General features: G+C 46.4%; 1 protein-coding gene across 5 annotated transcripts in view; it reads right to left on the bottom strand.

Moving 5' to 3' along the window:
• The window catches only part of ACSL1 (acyl-CoA synthetase long chain family member 1), a 67,605-nt gene that overhangs the window by 15,655 nt on the left and 30,625 nt on the right, over positions 1-21,325 (bottom strand). For all 5 annotated transcript variants that reach the window (XR_005532029.1, XM_039253845.1, XM_039253842.1 and 2 more), the window contains exons 3-10: positions 15,497-15,611; positions 11,650-11,714; positions 8,754-8,855; positions 6,069-6,168; positions 5,667-5,845; positions 1,842-1,874; positions 1,624-1,675; positions 1,008-1,081 (exon numbers count right to left, since the gene is read on the bottom strand). Coding sequence is in view for 4 of the 5 variants with exons in the window: in XM_039253845.1 (XP_039109776.1) it covers positions 1,008-1,081; positions 1,624-1,675; positions 1,842-1,874; positions 5,667-5,845; positions 6,069-6,168; positions 8,754-8,855; positions 11,650-11,714; positions 15,497-15,611 (720 nt within the window). In the remaining variant the exon portion in view is untranslated. The remainder of the gene's footprint in view (positions 1-1,007; positions 1,082-1,623; positions 1,676-1,841; positions 1,875-5,666; positions 5,846-6,068; positions 6,169-8,753; positions 8,856-11,649; positions 11,715-15,496; positions 15,612-21,325) is intronic.

The raw sequence follows: 21,325 nt of genomic DNA, 5'->3' as shown, positions 1-21,325 counted from the left end.
TGCACATTCCCCAAAACCATTAAGCACAGGCTGCTGTCACAAAAATCAGGGCCTACACAACCTTCCCAGAGACCGCAAGAGCAAAGTAAGTGAAATGTGCCAAGGGTATGCGGGAAAGGCATGGTATTGCTCAGTAAGTACTTGTTTTTAAAAGGCAAGTTTGAAATATACCCTTGGTGCTAGGGACTGGATTTGCAGATGGAGCCCTTGGGGAGGTAATTCAGGTTAAGTGAGATTATAAAGGAAGGGGACCCGATAGGGCTGGTGCCCTTGAAAGCAGAGGAAGAAACGCCAGAAACCGGTCTCATTGTCTGTGTGCACAAAGAGGAAAGGCCATGCGGGGACCCTACGAGGAGGCCAGGCAGAGCCCTCACCAGAAACCCAGTTTGTTGACACCTTGATCATGGACTTCCAGCCTCTAGAACTGTGAGAAAACAAATGTCTGTTGTTTAAGTCACTCAGCCAGTGCTGTTGTGTTATGCCCTGCAGACCCGGACACTTGGAAGGCAAACTTTAAGACAACGGGAAACCAACTGAAGATCAAGGTTTCAATCTTTTTCAAACAATGAAAGTCAGATCAACTGCAATAAATAACAGTAACTCAAAAGCCTTCCACAGTATTTAACATTTCACTGTCCACTTGAAGAAATTATTTTCCCCACATCAGGATGGAAGCACAAGGGAGACATTTTTTCTTGGCCCTTTCCTGGAAACATTTATACAGGGGAGTATCCACATGAAGTTTTACTACAGAAAAGTTGTAATAACTTCTGTCAATTCAGCTTAACGGTCACAAGCAGGAGTTGGAGATGAGGCTTGGAGTGAAAGCTATCCGAGAGAGGGTAATCTGAAACCGTATTAAAGCTCAGACCTTACCTCCATGTCAAACAGTGCTCCAAGCACAGCACGGGCCACATGTGGTGGTGCAACCATAAAACCCTTTCATCCCTGAGGCCTAGTGCCAACCACCCAGCACGAAGAAAGATGGCGACATCCCAAAAGCTTACCTCTGTTATTTTCACAAAAGCTGAACAATCACTCATTATATTTTGATGAGTGATCAGGGCTCCTTTGGGGTTGCCTGAGGGACACACATGAGTAGAAACCACATTAAAGAAACGCCATCCCCAAATGACAGGAATTAAGGAAGCCCAGAACCCTGTATAACTGGGGCCTCAAATGCTTCTAGTGTTAGGTGCAGCCGTGAAAGCCAACTGCTGGATGACTTTAAATGACATTAAGCCCCTGAACAATGTGCAGTCCTCTACATGAAATCTCTTGTCTTAAACAACCTGTAGTAATATGGTGAGTTTTACAGGGCGTGTGTAGCGGTAAGAGGAGAAAACGTGGGAATTTTACTTCTGGAACTTAAATGTTGGTTTGTCCCAGGAAATGGGTGGATCTACTGTTGCCTTCAATAAATGTCTGAGGAGATACACAAGGCGCTCAGATTCTGAGAATGTCTGACAGGGCGACAAGGGCACTGCACTCGGACCACTTCTGTCTCCTCTGACTTCAGTCCATCTGTAGTTCAACTAAGTCACCTGTCAGTCACCCAAGAAAGGGGGCAGGGAATACACACCTCCAGATACCTCTTAGACACAACCGCATTTCAAAATTTACCTGTAGTTCCACTGGTGAAACAAATCACTGCAAGATCTTCAGGCGCTGGTGGCTAGAGCACATTAAAAATAACGAAAAGAAACAAACAAACAAAACCAAAGGTGGTATAAGTCAGAACAGAAAAGAAACTATAAGCCATACGCTAATTCCCAAGATTCCCACTAGTCTCAGAGACTAGATATCAGAAGGGCTTAGCAGGGCTGACATTGTGTGCTCACCTTAGGCCTCTGTCTATTGGCTCTTCCCAGGTCCTTAGGAGAAGAGAAAAAGAAATCTTGAAACATTTTCAAAATGTAAAGAATAAGGTGACATCAAGTCACTTCATGTTGACTTTACAGTGGGACTTGCTCAGAGCTGCCTCAAAGACAGTGTCTGTTTCAAATGAAAGAAACTGACAACGTTATTTAACCTAAAGTGACATATTTATGCATTGTTCTAAGCCATTTTCTGGGACACCTGGGTGGCTCAGTCATTTAAGCGCCCGACTTCAGCTCAGGTCATGATCTCACGGTTCATGAGTTTGAGCCCCGTGTCAGGCTCTGGGCTGACAGCTCAGAGCCTGGAGCCTGTTTCAAATTCTGTGTCTCCCTCTCTCTCTGCCCCTCCTCCACTCATGTTCTGTCTGTCTCTCTCAAAAATAAACATTAAAAAAATTTTTTAAAAAGGAGCCATTTTCCAGTTGTCTTCTCTCATATAAAACTGCGGAAATGGTGTTAGGACTGGCCTTTGAAACAGGATTTATTCAAAAGATGGGAATCAAGAGTTTTTTACGATGGATTTCTTATCCATATTCCCATTCCTTTTATGGTCAGCTCCTCGCCAAAACCAAGCCATAAGCATGACCCACGGACTGCAGGTGCTCTGGGCCTTCCTGAAGCCACAGCACTGACGCGTGCTCGTGCAGCTCTGGACGACCAGCTCACCGGCCTCTCTGCAGGGTCAAATGCTACAGGCTCAAGTAGCTCTACTTCCCACATGGAGTAGATAAAACATGTGGGAACCTCGGATTATAAAACCGTCCTTGACATGGGGCACCCAGGTGGCTCAGCTGGTTGAGCATCTGACTCTTAATTTCGACTCTGGTTACAATCTCACGGTTCGTGGGTTCGAGTCCAGTGTCAGGCTCTGCACGTGCAGAGCCTGCTTGGGATTCTCTCTCTCTCTGCCCCTCCCCACTTCTCTCCTTTTCTTTCTCTCTCGAAATAAACAAACTTAAAAAGATAATAATAACACAGTCCATGAGAGAACACGGAAGAGCACTGTCAGATGGACATGAGAACGGCACGCTCGTTTCTGAGGATGCATCTCCCAGCAGCGGGCTCCCAGTCACCACCAGGGGTTCACTTTCATGTTGTTCAGTTCACTGCATGGAGTTCAGTGGCCACTTCAATTAGCTATTACTTTCTTTAATGAACTATTTATATTCTTTTCCTATTAAAACGGAACAGCTTGAATGAGCAGATGGAGTGAGCATGCTGGAATAACATGGTAATTCGGTGAGTGTGCTCAGGGCTCAGTAAGCTTCTGCCCAGCATACACTTTTAAAAAATATTTTATTTATTTACTATGAGAGAGAGAAAGAGAGATAGCACACAAACAGGGGAGGGGCAGAGAGGGAGGGAGAGAGAGGGAGAATCCAAGGAAGGTTCCACACTGTCAGGGAAGAGCCCAGTGGAGGGCTCGAGCCCATGACCTGTGAGATCATGACCTGAGCTGAAATCAAGAGCCAGATGCCTAACTGACTGAGCCATCCAGGTGCCCCCAAACCATTTTTAATCTTAGTTACATTTTAAATTTTATATTTAATAAACTGCTGATTAAAAACAGGAACAATGACGTCCAAACAGAATACATCCAAGAGCTAAAACAATGATAATTCTTTTTTTTAAAAAGTAATCTTTATCAGACCCAAATCTCCACTCATCTGTTCAACATTCTTACATAACTTCTTGAGATCTCTAATTCTTTAAAAACTGATATTAAGCACAACAAAGCCATAGTTACATGCAATTTGGCTTTTAATTTATCGGGAATGCACATGATTAAAATTAGTGCCTTATATGCCAGGAAAGTTCACAGCCTCAAACCTGTATAATGATACCATGTAGAAAAGAGTACAGCAACCATAAAAATAAACAAATTGCCATCTTCAGGCTCCAAATGCCAAAACAAAACAAAACAAAACAAAAAACCTTGCCTGGAAGAAAGACTGAATTCTAGTTAATGAATAGCATAGTGAAGTATTTGGGAGCAATAAAATCTCCAACTTAATGAAAATGCATTAAAAAAAGACAATGAATGAACAGAAGAACAGAGTGATACGTGACTATATGAGAGAGCAAATATATTAAAACATTAGCTGCAGATGTTTGGTCGGTATACGTCAGTCTACTATACAATTCTTGGTACTTTGCACTGTTCTTATTTGCATGTTTGAAAATTTTCATAATAAAATATCCCCAAAAAGCAAAAACTCCAAATACCAATATTTCTCTTTTTGATCCTATTAAAATATATATCAATATAAACTTGATCACATGATCAACCATAAGGCCAATGTTAAATTCCCTTCTTAAAAATTACTTAATCTTTTGCTTACAAAATTTTAAAAACCAAGTATGAATCATATGACACAGGTAAGTGTAAAACAATGTATTTTACAAATAAAGCCTTTAATATTACCTTTACGTTGCAATCTTCACTTACCTAAATTTTTTAATCTTAAAATTATTTCATCATAGAAAAATAAAAAAATACCAAAAAATTCCTGTGGGTGTGTGCGTGTGTGTGTGCATGTTTGTGTGGTGGGTTAGGGAAAAGAAGGAAAGATAGAGGAAAAAGGTTACATTATTGTGAATGGTGATCATAAGTGAAGGTGATCATAAGTGAAATTAACAAATGCACAGAAACGCTAGGTAAAAAGCTAGCTCAAAACACCCATTCTTATGGACTCAGCATCTATGCTGCTGTGCATGTCTCTGTATACATGTGAGCCAGAAGGCTCTGTTAGAACAAATTAATTTCTCTATGGCTGCTAAGTTCCTCCGGAAAGGTATTATACAGATTCTTGTTTATAGCCTCCAATTCCTTGTAGAAGGAGAACTGTAAGTAAAATTTGAAACCCTATTTATAACAGTTCCAGGAAAATATTTATAACATTTTCAGAAGAACGGCATATTCCTGTGATGTGTACCTGACAAGATCCTCCTCTAACCAGCTTCTCTGGATTAAACTCTAATCCAACTGGGAGAGTCAGCTTTTTACATGATGTGATGTCAAACAACCAATTTAAATATGGGTCGCATTCATTTTCCTAGAATGGTTACCTTTAAAGTTTTAACTAAGGTGAGTCACAAGAAATTTAATATAAAAATAAACCAAATCAAACATCTATGCTGGAAATCCACCAGGATGCTACAAAAGCAATTTGGGAATAAGAATAATGAGGCAGATTTCTATAGCTGGCTCTGTTTTAGAAGCAAATCATTAAGGAAATGGCATTAAAGCCTAAAAAGAATATAAAAACTTAAATCTCCACCTGAATCAGAAATTCACATTTCTGGGGCACTTGGGTGGCTCAGTCGGTTAATCATCCCACTTCGGCTAAGGTCATGATCTCGCAGTTTGTGAGATCAAGCCCCACACTGAGCTCACTGCTGTCAGCTCAGTTTGAATCCTCTGTCCTTCTCTCTCTGCCCCTCCTCCCCATGTACTCTCTCTCAAAAATAAATAAACATTAAGGGGAAAAAAAGAAATTCACATTTCTACCATTTATTGGTATGGCTGGTCAGTGCTCTAGAATAAATGTGTGAGCACTGCAACTTGTTTTATGAGAGTGCTTTTTATAAGATGTGATGGATTCACACTGGGGCGTGCATGTAGAATCCTTCTTTCCGGTAATGAGGAAGGAATTTCCACCCTATGTCTTTTATGGGTTGTGGAGATGCCGACCACAGCTAGGACGGTGTGACTGCACTGGACACCACACGTGAGTCAAACTGGCCTCTGGGACGCCTGCCAGAGAAGTGGGCAGGATAACTTACCTCCATCGCCTTCATACTGGTGATTTCCACGCCGCACCTTTTGCCTCGTTCCAACAGATCGATGCCATAGGAGTCCATGATGACTATGGTTTTAAGGCCTGGTGTTAACTTATTTTCTACACCTTCTAATAGTATGTTAGCCTTATCTGGCTTGTCCACAAAAACTAGCGAGAGTTCAGCTGGGAACAAAGAGATACAATGAAGAATGAGCTCCGAGATATTAAAAAGCTTGACTGTACAATATCTGACACCAGACTATTTTAAGGACTTACAGTCTTTGAATAGGAAGACAGATGTGCATTTAAACATAAAATCCCTATCGAATCAAACACAGTCAAGTGTAAAGCCACCAAATCTAACTGATAACTAGGTCAGGGCCCAACCTGGAGACCGCAGACATACCTTTGTTGATTATGTAGGTGATTGCTTCGGCTCCGAGTGTATCATAGAGGGGGACGGTCACCATGGAGTAAGCAAAGCATCCCTGTTCAATGATCACCCACTAAATGAACAGTAAAGGTCAGAGAGAGAAAACGAGAGGTCATTCCGGAACCACTCCAAGCAGAACACTCTGAGAGACTCAAAGTGGAAACACCGGATGTGGCAAAATTAACATTTATGTGTCTATTCCTATGTGCCAGGCACCATGGTTGGATTCGTGATGGGAACAAAACACTGCCCCCTTCTTAGAAGGACAGTGCAATATGCCGGAAGAATCGAGGCAAAGATGCGAGAAGATAATTAACCCTACGAGCCAGTGGAGGGCTCAGGCATGAGGGAGTCGGGGGTGGCCCACGTCTGCGGGGCACATGACTGAGTCCGCCCTTTGCAAGGGCAGCACGGTTTGGACACATGGAGAAAACGGCACGGAGACTCCAGTGCGGGGGCTGCGCAATGGAAAGCAGGGGGAGGGCAGTGAGCCCTCGGGGTGTCCCAGCAGGCAGGGTTAGAGGCGGCCTGCAGCAGGCCTGCGCCTGTACAGCGGCCTGGCTCCGCCCCCAGGTAACGCGTGGCCACCAAGGGCTTCTCGGCGACAGAGGCCCTGGGGTCTGAGAAGATCAACCTGGCCTCCGCGTGCAGTAAGACCTGGGAACTGGGGAAGGAGGGACACACCCAATGTCTAACGGGAGAAACGTTCTGGCAAAATCTCCCCAGAACAGTGACTGCTCTCCTCGCCTCTAACTCATCAGCCATGTGGCAACTAATCTGCCTGCGAGGCAAACAAGGCAAGACCAGCCTGTCACTGACAGTCCTTGGCGGCGTCTCGTTTCCAGCTGCAGTTCTCGAATCTGCAGCACCTGACACGCGGCCACGGCGCAGATCAAGGTACAGCCGCCGTGGACAGGCAGCACGCCCCCCTTGTGGTCACTGGGCCCAGGGCAGCTGTCTTCCTTTTTCTTTCCTGGCACCAGTTTCAAACTACCAACAGGGAGGGCAGGCCCAAGCCCCTCAGCAGGGCCCATGTGGGACACGCGGCCCTGTCTTCCCTGTTCCTCAAGCTCTACTAGAGTAAAATCCCTCAATCTCCCACACAGACATGCTGCTTCATGCAAACCTGTGGTTGCTCCTGACCCTCTCTTGGCTTCCCCACTCTCATATCCTTCACGACTCTACTGGGAGGCCACCTCCAGGAAGTCCTCCTTGACTGAGCTCCCATAACCCTTTTCCCTGTGTCTGTGCTTACCAGGCTACAGAAGAAGCATCACCTGGGGCGCCTGGGTGGCTCAGTCGGTTAAGCACCCGACTTTGGCTCAGGTCATGATCTCACGGTTCGTGGGCTTGAGCCCCATGTCGGGCTCTGTGCTGACAGCCAGCTCAGAGCCTGGAGCCTGTTTCAGATTCTGTCTCCCTCTCTCTCTGACCCTCCCCTGCTCACACTGTCTCTCTGTCTCTCTCTCAGAAATAAAAAAAAAAAAAAAAATTAAAAAAAAAAAACATAAAAAAAAAAAAAAGAAAGAGCATCACCTTATGGGCTGGTCTTCCCTCACGTGGTACCTTACGAGAAGGATCCAAATCACTGTTGTGCTTTGGTGCCTTGTGGTGCCTGGCACATAGTAGGTGCTCCATAAACATTTATTAAACTAACTGATAAATATAGGAAGGAGCTTATCCTATGAAGTAAGGAGTATGTGTCCTAGTCACAGATTCAGTGAAAAATTTCACTAACGCCAAAATCTGGGATGTGTTCACTTGAATGGATTTCACTTAAAATGAAAGAAACTAAGTTCCATGAGCCAGTCATAGTCTGGCTGTGGAAAATGCTGTTTACCCCTTACCAGTGCATAAAACTCTAGGAAACCAGCCTAATTTATACAATGGTCTGTAGCACAGTGACTGAGCCAACATGTCTTTTAGACACAAGAACCAATTCAATTTCTTCGAGCCTGGTGCTTGAATTTTTCCAAGCCAAGTTATGCCACCGATCTATTTACTAACGCTGTAATATGTGTGTTATATATATAAAATACACATTTATATAATATATATGCAATAATTCCAAAAGAGCTTCTCTTTCAAACTGACCTGAATGCAAGGGTTTACAGAATCACCACGCACAGGCTTTGACAACAGCCACACAGGCTGCGTGTCCACACTGAGGCTGACTCACGGTAAGGCGTTCTCCCTGCTGCTTATGGTATTTTAAACTTTATAACCTGCTCAGAGGGAAAGCTCCTACTTTTCAGAAAGCAAAGAGGGGAGTCCACTACTGACAAAAATGTATCCAAGTTTCTCTAGAATTTATTGATGCTCTTTTTCTAATCACAGAGGTAAGCCTTAAGGTAAGAGGAGTCTTTGTTAGTTATTTGTTCTAGTAACATCTTGGTTAGTTTTTGTTTGGGACCTGGTTAAAAAAAAACAAAAAGCAATAATCATAAATGGATATATATTTTTTTTCCACTGAAAGGCCAAGGAGTCCCCGGCTTGGGTTTTTACATGTATAACTTTCTAAGGAATAACAGACACATATTCTCAGTAGACATCAGAGCACAAAATCGGGTCCCAAGCAAAGGTCTGTATGAACTCCAGTTGGCTCTTACAGGTGCGAACTCTCAAAACCACATACATTTGGTGTCTAACAGTCAATACCTCAGGTCTGTTCTGAGAAAAGATGCCAATGTACTGATCTGGCGCGGTCTTGAAGCCCTTCTGGATCAGCGCTGAGCCCATGCACTCTGACTTGTCCGCAACCTGAAACGGGGAGGGACATCATCAGGAACCATGTCCGGCTCAACCCAGGGAACAAGGCTCAGTGGAGTGTCGGCCGGCTGGGTCTACTACCTCGGGCAGCAAGCACGCCGCACGGGGAAGGAGGGCAGGAGCGAACGGGGCTCCCTTAGCCCTACATTTGTGTAACACACGAGGCTGGCTTCACCGGATCTCACTATTAGGGGCGGTGGTCACAGGGCTCCTTCTGCAAAGCCGGGGAATTGATTCCAACGCTGCAGGTCAGAGGTCACGGGATACCTGGGCTTCTTACACACATTTCTATTTCATACTTTAGTTTCATAGAATCATAAAAGTAATACAAGGATGTAGAATAATAAAAATAACTTGCATTTATAAAGAGCAGCAAAGCAGCCCAAACTGGTCATTTGCTATAAATACAGAAATAGCAAGTTTGGGGGCCACCTGCAGAAAACTTGTAACAATTTTAAGTAAAATAAATAATAAATATTATTATTATTTATAATTATAAAATATTATTATTAATTATTTATATTATAAAAATAGGTAGTCTCATAAAAATTAGGTAGGATTATAAGCTTGCCCACATCCTCTCCCCATTCCTACCCCAAATTAACTACTAAGACATTTTTTTCATCTTAAGATTTGGCATTCTTTTCTATTTTTAAAAAATGTTTATTTATTTATTTTGAGAGACAGAGAGACAGAGCTTGAGTGGGGGAGGAGCAGAGAGAGGGAGACACAGAATCTGAAACAGGCTCCAGGCTCCGAGCTGTCAGCACAGAGCCTGATGCGGGGCTCGAACCCACGAACCGTGAGATCACGACCTGAGCCGAAGTCGGACGCTTACCTGACTGAGCCACTCAGGCGCCCCTGGAATTGTTTTCTTTATTCTCAGTTGCTGAGCTCTCGAGAGCACTGTGAATCCCCACCCATGCCCATAGGGAATAAAGCCACAGCTGTGCCTGCCCAGAACCCGTTTGCCCTGGCACACAGTGCCACCTCGCTCTGCCTATGGGAATGAGAGCTGCCAGGTGAGGAGACAGCAAGAACGACATGAATATGCTTATTGTTTCCATCTTCAGATCCCAGCCTGTTTCACAACCTCTGCATGCACGTACGGGATGGGAACCCGTGAAATGCTGTGGTTTGCAGAGCTTCCTACGCTCACGTGCGTGCATTTTTATCTCCAGAAAGAGGCTCCATACCTTCCCTCAGAAAACCTCACGGGGTTCCTAGCCCCGCAAAGGACAGAGCCACTAAGCTAGCGAAAAGTGTACAAATCCAAAGTTGGCTTCTGTTTTGTCTCGTTTTATATCTTCACTGGCCTCTGGCTGAAAGGTAGAACACGCAGATGAACACCTCCAGGAAATGCAGTGATCTTCAGTCTGCCTTGAGAAGTCCAATCTGCAATGGACGTGTCTTACGCCTTCCAGCCAGCCTCTAGCAGAGTTAATCCACACCGCACCTGTGCGTTCCGGGAGGCCTGAACACCACCACACCACGTTACGTGTCCAACACACATGCACAACTGTTTCTACACCCCTTGTGAAAATAAGGGACCTTGGCAGCATTTTATTTGGGCTCTGGAAAGGCAAAACAAAAGCGGTGAAATCCCTCTGGTCCCCTGGGCCACACATCTCATCCCTCCTTCCACAAGAACTAGGTCCACCAAGCTGTTCTGTCTCTTGGCTCGCTGTCAAGAGATACCCAAGCCAAGCCTTCCGCATCTCACTGCCCTTCAGATGAGGGAAGGGAAGACAAGGTGGTGTGCGGCTCAGTCTAGGGAGGGCCGGCGAGCGCTATTCCCGAGCCGGCTTTGTGGCTCCTCGTGACAACCCCCGTCACATATGCACCCCAGAGCACACCTGCCAAACGTGGAAGGAGGACGTTCACTTGGCTTCGTGAACGCCACAGGATGGCCTGCCCCTACAGCAGGGAGCCGCTTCCTGGACAGCTGTGCTGGAAACAAAAGGCAGCAGAAACTGACGAGCGGCTCCCGTGCGTCTGGGGGTCCTGCCTCCTGGGGTGAAGCGGGGGCATCCAGATGTCTTGCGGACATGATCAAAATAAGAAGCAGCGTCTTCCTGCTCTGCTCCCTCCCGGCCAGCGGAAACTACTGAAGCAGCTATAGCTGCGGGTCAGCAGGACTGCAGAGGGACAGGAATAAACAGAAATACGCCCAATCCCAGCCTCCTCTGTGTCCATACAGTACACAGGTATCACCTCCGAACATGCTTGCGTGGGCTGCCCCGGGGCTCAGTGCCACAGCAGCCCCAAGCTGGTCAGGTTTATACGATGCACCAAAGAGCCCTGTACCAGAAGGTGTGGGCCTCACTTCTGGTCCTCTTTCTGTCGCTAACCAGCTTGTGACGTTAGGCGAGGCCCATCCTTTCCTGGCGTACATCTTCCTCATCTATAACAGGAGAGGGTTACTCTCTACTGGGGCTTCTAAATATCTCTAGCACCCCTCAAGGCAGAGGAGAAATTCTATTCCCCCATGGACTCAGAGCACACTTCTAGAACGTTATCTTAAAATTAAGTTCAACTCCACAACGCATCCATTGTAAGTTCAACAATCAAGTGCTTATGAACCACCAATGAAGTTCCTTAACCAGTTTTTTCCCAAATGGCTGTGGAAGACTTCTCCCTTTGCACACTGTGCGCTGACCCCAAGGCTTTGGGCCAGCGCAGCACCGGGACTCGGTAGCGACCCTCCAGCCCTCACAGCGGCTCTGAGCGCTGACGTATTTCAGTGGCACCCTTGCACAAGGACCCACAGAGCCAGAAAACTCACCTCTTTGTAGGAAAGCCATTCATAGGGCTGGTCTGGCTTCCGAGAGCCTAAACAAGGGCCATTATCTGAAAAAAGAAAAAAGAAAAAATGGGCTTGACATGCATCAACATTCTAATTTATGCTCCATCCTACAAAGGATCAGGTAGATAGATTTTTGTCCCTAGATTAGAAATAATGAGTTCAGGTCGGAAATGTGTTCTCCCTGGGTTCTGGTCTGATTTTTTGTTTGTTTCTATTTTGTTTCTTAAATGGGGTGGGAGAAGAGGAAAAAATGAGAGGATATAAGGCAAATACAATTTTTAAGGACACTCAATTTGTGAATTCTTCAGTACCTTGTTGGTTTAGAAAGGAGTCAGTAGCTGAATGGTAAAGAAATTCTGGTGTAGGTTTTCAAAAGAATCTCTCAAAATTTCTAAATTTAAAGCATTCTAACTCAGAATGTAAAAAGGAAAATATGATTCTTAAATGCCCAAATTCCGATGACCTGGACTTTATTTACATGGGTGAAGTCCTAACTGCAAAGCAACAAAAATGAAGAAAAGATGCAAAATGAGAGAAAATAAGGGAGTATTTATAAAAGCAAAAGTTAAGAAAATCAGGATGGATGCACTTGGGTGGCTCTGCTGGTTAAGTATCTGACTCTTGATTTTGGCTCAGGTCACCATCTCTGTTTGTGGGACTGAGCCCTACGTGGGGCTCTGCACTGACAGCGCAGAGCCTGTTCAGGATTCTCTCTCCCTATCTCTCTGCCCTTCCCCCTACTCATGCACACTCTCTCTCTCAAAAATAAAATGAATGTTTAAAAAAAAAAAAAAGAAAGAAAGAGATATCAGGATGCGTCCTGATTCTAACCCAGGTACTGAATAAACAGGAAGAAAGAAAACCTGGTATTAATTATTCCTGCTAAGGGCTAGCACAGTAATAAATATCATTCAAGTGATTTATATTTGGAATTGTGCAAGTTTCTTTCTACAGATTAACCCCTAGCTAACTCTACGCTCAGTTTGTGGTTGTGGAAGGAAAACCATGTCCACTCCACCCCCTCCCCCCAGCAAAAAGCTGCCATGTTCAGATGATCAGAGTTGACCATATACCAGAATGTTCCTTAACTAGAAACACGGGTTCTACCACCATCCGTGTGCCTGCACGGCTTCTTCTACAGACTGTTTTGTCACCTCCCCTCTGAATGGGGTGCCTGCATTTCTGCCTGGTGACTATAACCTATCTGGCTTCCCCATTCCAGGCTTGAGTGGCAGTTCAGGTGTTCCGATTTGGCCTGGGGGCCTGGAGGAAGAGGGAGGGACAGCGGAGCACGGCCCCAGTGACATCCCTGATATGCTGTACCTATCACACAGAGTCCCCCCACTAGCGAAGAAAAGGGTGCTGCACATACGGGTCAGTCGTGAGCATGGGGAGACAAGTTCTCTGCTCCACCCTGGCTTCCTGACTCTCTCTACAGCAGCCCTGATGCAAACAGAAAGCGCATAGAGGGCCTTATTCTCAGACGCGCTTCAGTTCACAGGGACTGTAATAAAGACCTCGCTGGACAGCACAAGGTCCATCAGAAGTTGTTTGCAGACATTTGCCATGTGAAATAATGTTATTTTATTCTTTGGGAACAGGCACTGGCCATCTGTAGGCAGGAGCTCAATCAAGCCTGCCACCTGTTATTGTAAATAACAGTTTTATTGGAGCCCAGCCTTGCTCGTTCACTTCCGTACTACGTAAGACTGCAGCTGAGCAGTCCTAACGGAGACTGTATGGCCCTAAAAGCCGACCAGATTTACCATCTGGCCCTTTACAGAAAAAACAGGACCCCAGCACCAGGACATGGAACTTAAAAAAAGATATTATACCCAGGCCCTACTAACAAAATTTTTGATGTAACTGGACAGGGATGGGGCCTGGGCCTTAGTGGTTTTTAAAAGTCCCCCCCAGGTGATGCTGCAGCGCGGCTGGGGACGAGAATCCGCTGGTTCACAGGCAGAGGGCCCCTGGGAAGCGGCTCCCTGCGTGCGGCCTGCAAAGACGAGGCTTAAAGTCTCCAGGCCGGCTCGCTCCTCCCGTCATTCAACAGACTCCTAAGTTCCTTACCTAGAGGCTCGCTTTTGCTCTCCTATCAAGGCTTAATCTTAGGGTAGTTGAGAAAATTAAAGCTTCTAGAATAAAAAGCTCCTCTAGAAAAAAATAAAAAGGCAAAAGTAACCCGCAGTTTACTTTCCTTCTTCGGTAGCGGTGAAGAAGACTGAACTTAGTTTTCTTCAACTTCTCTGAAACATTCATGTAAGACCTTCATTTTCCAAGTAGAGGAAGGTAAGAAAAAAAATTAAAAGTTACCGTCTTAAGAGGAGAGGAGAGTCAGAGTGGAATGTAAGTCATCACATTGCCTAGAGGAAGTCATTCTCTGCTAACAGTGGGAAAACCATAGAAACCTTTACACAGATGCCTTTGTGGTAGTGGTAAAGGCTGCTCACACTATGTACCTGCACATACATACACACACATATAAATATTTTGATGTGGCCTTATGTTAGGCTGCTGTCCCTTACGGATATGTACTATCACGGACAAACCCTGCCCCTGCCCCTAACTTTGAAGAAGTTCATAAATTACTTGCTGTCCCTTTATCGTGGGGCCTAATGAATCTGCCACAGGAACAGCGGGGCGAAAGCACATCAGCGCAATCAGTTTCATGAGTATCGGGTGAAAACCATGGCCCCTCCAGAGCACATACCACACGCAACACGTTGTGGGGACAGAGACAGCAATAGCACGCAGCCCCGGACCAGCAGGAGGCGACAGTCTAGTGAGCAGTAGAAAAATAAAAGCTAACCACCGAACGATTTAAACAACAAACGTGTGGATCCCAAAGGCCATTTCTGGAGAGTAACCTGGGACGAGCCGAAACGAAGAGGCTGAAACAAAAAGCGGGGAGGGGGAAACAGGGAGTCCTGTCTCCATCGCTGAGGACGCGTTCACGGAGCACCTACTGTGTGCCGGTGCCGAGAGAGGAGACAGCTGCCCAGGAGCACTGGCTAGTGGGACAGATGGGCAGGTAAATGCCTGTTACAGAAATAGGTACAAGTTGCTGGGGAAAGCAGGCATCTCCAGCTGGAGGCAGGAGGTGAAAACAAGGGAACAGGAAGGTTTTACAGAAAAGGTGAAAAAAAGCAATACGAGCTTTACAGGCTTAGTCAGCATACAGCAAGCGCCAGGGGCTGGAGGCAGGAAAGAAGTGGCTTTCCGATCAGGGTAAAAACAAATGCGCAAAGGTGTGGGGTGAGGAGAAGGAAGGGGTCCTGGTTTGGCAAGGAGTTCAGGGTGATGTGAGGCAAGTGCACACGGAGTCTGGAAGGGAAAGAGGCTGGAAGGGCACGCAGGTGCCACACAGCACACGGTCCCCTGGGCCACCGCTACTAACGGGGCGTAGGCCCACGAGCCAGCACTTGCGACGCGTCTCAGGGAACGCTGCCTCCCTGGGATGTCTGCTTATTTCCGAAACTATGGGTCTCATGCTCAAGTGAGCTTGAAAATGTTGGACTGGGCCCAATTAAACAGGTCTCTGTACCTCAGGATACGTCAGAGCCCACGACGAGCTAACACAAGTGTGACAGCATACGGGACATGCGGAAAACATATGCGACCACGGGCCCCGCTCTGCCAGGGGATCAGCTAGAGGGGCTGGCGCGCTTCGGAGCTCGCTCTGGGGACGTTACGGGAGGAGACAGGGACACCCGAACAGGTGGAAACAGGTGTTAGACGGAGCAAAGACGCCTTTCTCCAGAAAGACCACTGTTCTGAATGGGAGCCGTTGAGCACGCGTCACACAAATCCAGCAAATGCTTACTTGACACCTGGATGCCCCTCTGGAAACCCTCGTACACGGTTCTGACATCTTCGTAGAAATACACCAAGGGCTCATCGGTCTCCAGGAGCGCGGATTTCCGGGCACCATCACTACCCTGTGAGAAGACACAGACACATGAGCCGTCAGAAGACAGTGTTGAAAAGAAAAGGCCTCGCACGCACACCCGCGCCGCCCTGCGGGGGCCCCTGTGGAGGAGCTGCTCCGTGGGCGCTGAAAGAACGGAAGGGCGGGACTTGCCAACCTAAAGCATTCAGCTGGGGCCAACTGCTGGCTTCAGGGAAGCAAGGCTAAGACCAGATGGCTGTCCGAGGGGCCCTGGGAAAAGGGAGCAGCAGAGCAGACATCTGAGCAGGGGTCTGGCAGGAGGACCGGAGGCCTGTCACCACCACACACGGTGACCAGTCTCAGACCTCTGCCATCGATGGCACAGGAGGCTGCGTTTGGGTCAGCTCTCGTGGAAATGACACACCTTTCCGTTTTACTTCCATAATGCCATGCAGGTTCCTTCTGAGATTATTTCCACTGTTTTATCTCTGTGTCGACAGCAGTATATCCTGGTAGGAACCTTAGATTCTCATAGAGCATCTAACAGGTAATAATCACCAGCTAGAAAACGTACGGAGGGAGGTGCAGGGACACGTTTTTACTGCTTTGATTTGCTACATTTGTAGGGATGCAGATCTGGTATCTCCGTGCACCCTCGTGTATGTGGTCTTTCCTGGGTGGTGCAGAAAGTATACCTCCTCTCTGCAATAACTCCTAACTAGTTGCAGAAGTTATCATAAGAGGAAGTAACTCTCTAGGGGCACCTGGGTGGCTCAGTCAGTTGAGCATCTGACTCTCGATTTTGGCCCAGGTCATGGTCTCATGGTTTGTAAGTCCGAGCCCCATGTCGGGAGCCTGCTTGGGGTTTTCTCTCTCCCTTTCACTGCCCCTCGCCCTCCCCCTCTCTCCTCTAAGGGGGTGGGGCGAAGAGGTAATAGCTCCCAACCTCTGAGCTGTGCAGCCCTCCAGGGCCACAGAGATACTGTGGGTCCAGATAGCCACAGAAACACCAAGCATTCCTTAGGAACTGACAAATCAAAGCTCAACTACTATGATGTCAGAGTCTATGATTTTTTTAATTTCAGAGGGGGGGGGGTCTTCACATGCACAACGGTCAGGAAACACTCTCTTGGGGAAACCACACAATGATGTAAGAACTTCTTAGTACTATAAGAAAGAACCGTTCATAGTGAGAGAGATAATTTCTAGCATGCGATTTGAAGAAAGTGGACAGGAAAGCCTTCATGAAGAAGGGGGCAAAAGACTAGGTCTCAGAGACTAGAGTGTGAGCAGGCAGAGATGATGGAAAAACGGACACATTCCAGGGGCAGCACCAACATGGAGACCTTTATAGGTAATGACTGCCGGAGAGATTTTGATGGATTTTTTTTTCTTCTTCTTCTATTTTTTGTTTGTTTGTTTTCAGGATTTAGTTAGTAGCCTTCATACTCCTCCAACAAGCTCTCCTCCCAACCAATTTATCACGTATGTACTTCAAAAAAAAGGTAACAGTACATAAGTATATTATGGAAAAAAGAGACTCATCCCTATTACCAGTTTGATGAGTTCCTTCCGGACTTTTTTCTATGGTCTACATTTATATAAATTCTTTCATTATCTATTACGTATTAAATATGTGTTTGACACTTGCTCTAAACCTACAAATAGTTTTCTGGAGTAAATATCACCCCATGGTGTATTCTACAATCGTCACACAGTCTTCTTTCTGTATCTTGGCAGAAACTTTCTAACACCTGCAGCCATGATTCCAAACATAATTATTAATTATAACATGCTACTTTATAAAGCAGTTATTCTTTGCGTGTATAATGGTGGGGAAATCCCTGTGCTGTAGGATCATGATTATTACTTAACCTCAGTCTGTTTGCTTTTCTGCAAAATGGGGATACCATGTGTCCACATCCAGGGTTATTTTTAGGTAAACAAAATTGGCCTTAGAAAATATGAATATGTAGAATACTACACAGACACCCTACAATATCCCCAAAATAGCAGTCCTTCTTAGCCTGTATCTTTTCTCCAACAAATACTCAGATTAAAATTCAGAAGCAATTTTGTCACTTTATATTAAGTACGTTTCCACCCAGGAAGCCACCAAAGAGAGCCAGGGCATCACGGCTAAGGTAGGAAAGAAAGGGGCGAGGGACTGAGGGGCAGAAAGCTAAGAAAAGAGGTGTGTCCAGTGAAGAGGAGAGCACTGCCACGAATAACTGCCCCCTGGCCCCTGGCTCAGCCCACTCTGCCTATCAACTCATGGCCGGGACAGACGGGCAGCCAGGTAGCCCGCAGGGAGGTCCTCACGACCTCAGCCTGGGACGGGGCCTCCTACCCCTCTTATCATGACTCTCATTCATTCGTGGTGTCCCTCAGTGGTTTCTCTGCTAAAGCAACACTGCCCTCCCCCAGGGGTTCCGCTGAGAACCCCTAAAGCTGTCAATGGGCCAGATGCTAATCAGGTGAATAAGACACAGAGCTTTTGCTGAAGGAGCCCAAGTCTTATCCTTACGTCACCAGAGATGCTTCAAAGAGCACCAGCTGAGCAAAGAGTGCAGAGGAAGTTAGAATGAACAGACAGGAGTAGCCTGCAATCTTCTGAGCAGAGACTCGCCCTCAAGCTGAGGTCCTCAGACGATGGTCTGGGGAACACCAGGCCCTTGTAAGGAAAGCGAATTAGCTAGCCCTGCGCCCGATCTACTGAATCAGAAACTCTGGGAGTGTGGTCCAGCAGTCTGTGTTGCAGCAAGGTCTCCAGGGGATTCTGGTGCACGATATAGTGACAGCCACCAGCCTGGAGGCATTCGGGTCCCAGCAGGGATGCGGTGAAGATCCGGGCAAATGCTTCAGAAAAAAATCTACAAGAAACATGACCAGCCTGAAGAATGGGAGGGAGGGACATCTACTCACATGGGCCCGGGTGAAGGCAGTGGCAAGTGGGTGTGGGGAGAAGGGTGACCCCAGAAGCAGTACTGGCTAACGAATGGGATTTGGCAAGTACCTTGGTGTAGGAGCAAAGAAGGAGGTCTAAAAATAGCAGTTCCATTTTTATCAGAACTAGAAGACGGGCCATGGGGGCCAGGTTTGCGAAGAGAGCCAGTTAAGCTTTGGCTATATATATATGGAGGCAATATCCCTCTCAAGGCAGGTCAACTTCTCAATTTCTGTTTTGAGAATCCACTGCTCTAGAGTACAATTTCACAACAAACTTTGGTTAAATAATTCTTGGGTTACGGTTAATCTTTTGGTGGTATATAATCTTCAGAACTTTGAGAAACATGGAGGTCAAACAGCCAAATCCAAGTTCAAGAAGTTAATTATATCCCAAATCATCTTGACAAAGTAATCTGAAGACAAGACATTTATTGTCATTCTAATTAGCAATTAGAATAATTAGCAAAAGTTTGAAGAGGAAGCACTGAGAGAGTTCTATGCCAAAAAGGCACACCAATTAAGGCTTAGATGAAACTGGGTAAAAGGTCACACTCACTGACTTGTAAGGCATACTCTGTCATTTCAAGAGAGGAGTCTGAAAGACAGAGCAAGGGAGCGGGGGAGGGGCACTAAGCAAGACCTGGGCTTTGAAATTTGTTGCTCTGTGAAATGAGCACACGTTCCTCTAAAGAATCATTTTTGGTGTGCCTATGTGTTACCATCCTTCTTGAACAAAAATGCTATTTGTAAACACTGGGTGTTAGCAACGTTAATTATACCTACAAAGGGGAAGTGAGTGTTGGGAAGCCCACCTATAACCACCAAGCTCAAGATGTCCGTATGGGCTACAGACTCAAGCCATTTCAAAAGGAGGGCGTTTCATTCCTGGGTCATGCAAGTACATGTGGCTATTGCTAAGAACATCTATGTAAATGAAAGAAAAAAAAACCTTTAAATTTGGCCCTTCTGGACTTCGGATATAAACCTACAAATGAGGGGGGTGGAGATGGTTTGAATGGTGCTCAAGAAACAGAGAGCTAAACAGACAACCCCAATAAAATGTGCAGGCAATCAGTCAATAAGACTGAGTGTCAAGGAGGATTATGCTATCTATATACTTCTTAAATGTGGTTTTACAGTTTTTCCAAAAAAAAAATAAACAGAAGATGATGAGTCAAATACACTATGGTCACATCATTGCTCATGAGTAAATTCTGCAACATCTATATACAAGCTAAGGTTCCTCTTGAGGTCAGTCTCCCCACATGGGCTGAATTAGGGAATAAAAATTCAAGTTCCATCCACTGAGGGCCAGTAAGGGCAGGACCACAGTGGACATCTGCATATCAGAGGTTTGGAAGACCAGAGCCCTTGCCAATGCAGGGACCCCACTTTTATGAAAGACCCAATGAGTACCTGTCTGTTTTCACTAGCCACAAGAAATCTGAAGAGGAGTTTTGCTTTTATGAAAAAGCTATTACTGTACTAATGCAGGTCTTTTATAAAAGGGAAGTGGCTAACTTGAACTTCTGGAAAGTGGCAGATGCTCTTGCTTTATGCCGTTCAGACTTACAGAAGCTTTCATGGGAACGCTCTACTTTCGGGTAACAGGGGACGCCTGTATTTGACAGAAAGGACTCTTGGTGGTGACGGTCATTTTGTGCACTCTCAAACCTAACTGCAAAAGGAAATGACACCCTTGAGGATTTCTGCGGGATACAAAGACCCAGGCCTTGGAAATGGTGGTCTCTCACTCACCTCAATCTGGGCCCTGCCAGTCGAGTTCCCCTTTTGTTACGGTTTAGTCCCTCTAAGGGGGGAGGGGCGGGGCAGGAAGAGGGAGGGAGACACAGGAGGGAAGGACAAGGGTGTAACTTGTAAGGATTCTATTGGAGACACATCTGGATTTTAATGTTAAATCCATCACTGGGGGGAACAGCAGCAGATGGAATCACAGCCCTGGGGGGGAGGGGTGGGGAGTAAAAGAGACTTTTTTTTTTTGCTGTTGCCAGTACCCTCCCTGTGAACTCCTCTTCCCAGCACTGACACTTGTACATGCATCGCCCTGTCCGCTTCTTTCTTTAAACAGGCACATCTTCTATCCAGTGACCTCTCAGAGACTCTCTGCTGTGTCAAACCAGCACCTGCAAAGGCCAGCCAGTAAGTGGCCACCCAAACCACTTTTCTGAACTGTGACAGACAGGACTTCTAAACCACATCTAGATGCCCCCCTACCCCCACCCGCATAGGCCGCACTGTAAATGCCCCCGCGCGGTGAGGAACCCTCAGGCTCAGTACTGAGGCTCACCATATAACCAGCTCACTTCCCCGGATCCTTTCTGCCCAGGTAGTAAAGAAAGGGCAGAACAACCACGTCAGCGCTGGGTTCGGTCATCTGAGGGCAGGAAGGACAGAGGGGAAGAATGACCTGAGCGCCTGAGTATAGCCCGCCAGCCACTCCCCAGGTGAGAACAGTGCCCCAGGGGGAGGCTTTTGTGAGACTCTAAAACGTCATCCAGCTACGTGCAAGTCCGATATGGTGAGAGGTTTCTTCGTGGATCACAAGCAGGGTTCAAACTCGCCCCCACGCTGTTCATCTCCATGTTCGAGGAGCCGGGCGCAGATCACAGGTGGCTGACTGGGTTTTTTCGGTTCTGCAACACCTTCCTCTAAAGCCCAGAACATCTTCCATCTCACCCCTACTTCGCTATCCTGTTTCCTACTTCCTGAGACCCCACCCCACTGTCATCCCAAGGGGAGGATTTGCTTAAGTTGGGGGGGGCGGGGAAGGAGGCTGACACAGTACTTAGAAGC

Source organism: Hyaena hyaena, unplaced genomic scaffold (assembly GCF_003009895.1).
Source record: "Hyaena hyaena isolate Hyena2069 unplaced genomic scaffold, ASM300989v1 scaffold_467, whole genome shotgun sequence".
Classification (NCBI taxonomy): domain Eukaryota; kingdom Metazoa; phylum Chordata; class Mammalia; order Carnivora; family Hyaenidae; genus Hyaena; species Hyaena hyaena.
The sequence above is the reverse complement of the archived record's forward strand: the minus strand, read 5'-3'. Positions and strand labels throughout refer to the sequence as shown.